We start from the raw sequence: 2,119 nt of genomic DNA on the forward strand, positions 1-2,119 counted from the left end.
CACTGTTAAGATAGAATTAAATAGAAATGTTTTTTTTCCCCAGGATCTTTCTCAGAGCTTCTTTGACATCTTTGTTTCTCAGGGAGTAAATCAAAGGATTCAACATGGGAGTGACTAAGGTGTAACATAAGGAAGCCACTTTACTAAGCTCAGGGAATCTGTCAGGGATGACATACATAAAAACGATGGCACCGTACAGTACACTCACGACTCCTAGGTGAGAGCTGCAAGTGGAGAATGCTTTCTTACGTCCCTCAGAGGAGTGCATCTTTAGAACTGTGGACACAATATACATATAGGACACAATAATGACAATTATGGTAGGCAAAATAATAATGCCGCATAAGAAAAAGGAAACTATCTTATGAAGGTAGAGATCAGAACAAGAAATCCTTTGAAGTGGACGGTCATCACAGTAAAAGTGGTCAATGGTGCGGGAAGCACAAAAGGACAAAGTAAACGTCATGCTCGTCTGAAGAACTGAGCTGATGCAGCCACAAAAATAGGAACCAGCCACCAACTGAATGCAGAGACGAGATGACATCTGGACAGGGTAGAGGAGTGGGTTGCAGATGGCAATGAAGCGGTCATAAGCCATGGCTGCCAGGAGAAATCCCTCAGCCACAATGAAAAGGGCAAAGAGAAAGAGCTGGGTCACACAGCCAGCAAAGGAGATGGACTTGCTCTCAGACCAGAAGCTGATCATAGCCTTGGGTGCAATAACAGAGGAATAGAAGAGATCAATGAAGGAGAGGTTGCCTAGGAAGAAATACATTGGTGTGTTCAGCCGGGGATCAGTCATAATAACGGTCATCATCCCAACATTCCCTAGAAGGATCATGGCATACACAAGCAGAAAGAGCAGGAAGAGGAGAATGTGGAGTTCTGGGCGGACCCTGAAGCCTACAAGAATGAAGTCAGTCTCTTCTGAGTGATTGCTTGTTCCCCTGTCACCCATGGCAGAAACCTGCTGAGAGGCAGAAAGCAAAATAAACAAATGCAATCCAGGCTTTTTTCTTAGTCACATAGTTTCTTAAATGTAGAATACATTATTTGCATCTTAATTCAATATTGCATATAAAACAATTTTAATGTCATGAGCGTTCAAGAATTTGCATTAGATAATGTTAGACTTATGAAGTTGGTATTCAGTTATTAAGCAGTGAAAGGCATTTCTGAGTTATTGTATTTAAGTCATAATTTTGCTGAGAGTTCAGCCAGTTATAGGATTTAATATTGTCTAATTTTTCACTTTTGAAATTTCTATTCTCATTATCTAAAATAGGAGTGCTATGATAATCTAAAACAGAGATGCTATATGTAATCTCTATGACAATGTTTGTAGCCTATGATAGTCCAGTGTTTGAATCATTACATGACAATAATAAAAACATTTTTGAGTATTTTTATCTTATTTGCCTCAGTTTCTTTAATATTTATTACTACTGTACCCATCATTTTGAAAAGAGATAAAAATAAGTAAGTGATATATATGATAAAATTAAAAAATTTAAAAGCCACTAATCTTATAGTAAATAAAATTGTTTAAAGCTCTTTCTAAATAAATGGTCATTTCCATAGATCAAGCCCATTCTCATTAATAAGGCATTTTTATTGCCTCATTATATTTATTTTACTTCCACTGGTAGTTGTTTATTTAAAATATGTCATAATCAGATTTTTTTGAAGCAGAGAGAAGCTGATGAACATTGCAGTTCTTACACCACAAAGATGACTTTCTAGTAAAGTTGCATCAGTTCAAGGGATCTTGCTCTTCATTCAGGGAAAGTTTATTTAAAGAATATACTAAAGGAAAGTTCCTTTCATAAAATCTAGTATGCTTTATATGTCTTAAAATAAGGCTAATGAAATAATCATGGGTATTAAAGGACCTTAGCAACTCTGTGTCATCTAGAGTCAATCATCATTTGTTTGAGTGTCAACAATGGTTGTTTACAATGTTCTTATTTTTAGTCCTGTGGAACCTTTCTTCAGTATATTCCAACATTATGGTTTTGCTCATCCTCTGATCAATTCCACTGGGAGAAGAGTAATCTTAAAGTCAGTTGTGGAGATGTAAGTGCAGGCTCCAGGGCTGTTGTCCATGAGGACTGTGTTA

The 2,119-nt window shown here is 36.8% G+C and overlaps 1 protein-coding gene across 1 annotated transcript; it reads right to left on the reverse strand.

Annotated features, from left to right (window-relative positions):
- LOC111157982 (olfactory receptor 9K2) lies at positions 1–1,006 on the reverse strand. The gene has a single exon (XM_022519757.1). It carries the CDS (start codon positions 956–958, stop codon positions 17–19), a length of 942 nt encoding a protein of 313 aa, XP_022375465.1. The 5' UTR covers positions 959–1,006; the 3' UTR covers positions 1–16.
- Positions 1,007–2,119: the final 1,113 nt, after the last annotated feature.

Source organism: Enhydra lutris, unplaced genomic scaffold (assembly GCF_002288905.1).
Source record: "Enhydra lutris kenyoni isolate GAN:26980312 unplaced genomic scaffold, ASM228890v2 scaffoldscaffold56, whole genome shotgun sequence".
NCBI classification, from domain to species: domain Eukaryota; kingdom Metazoa; phylum Chordata; class Mammalia; order Carnivora; family Mustelidae; genus Enhydra; species Enhydra lutris.

Bases quoted from the DNA above. Each gene is read 5' to 3' on its own strand.
- LOC111157982 (XM_022519757.1), bottom strand. From the start codon at position 958: ATGGGTGACAGGGGAACAAGCAATCACTCAGAAGAGACTGACTTCATT.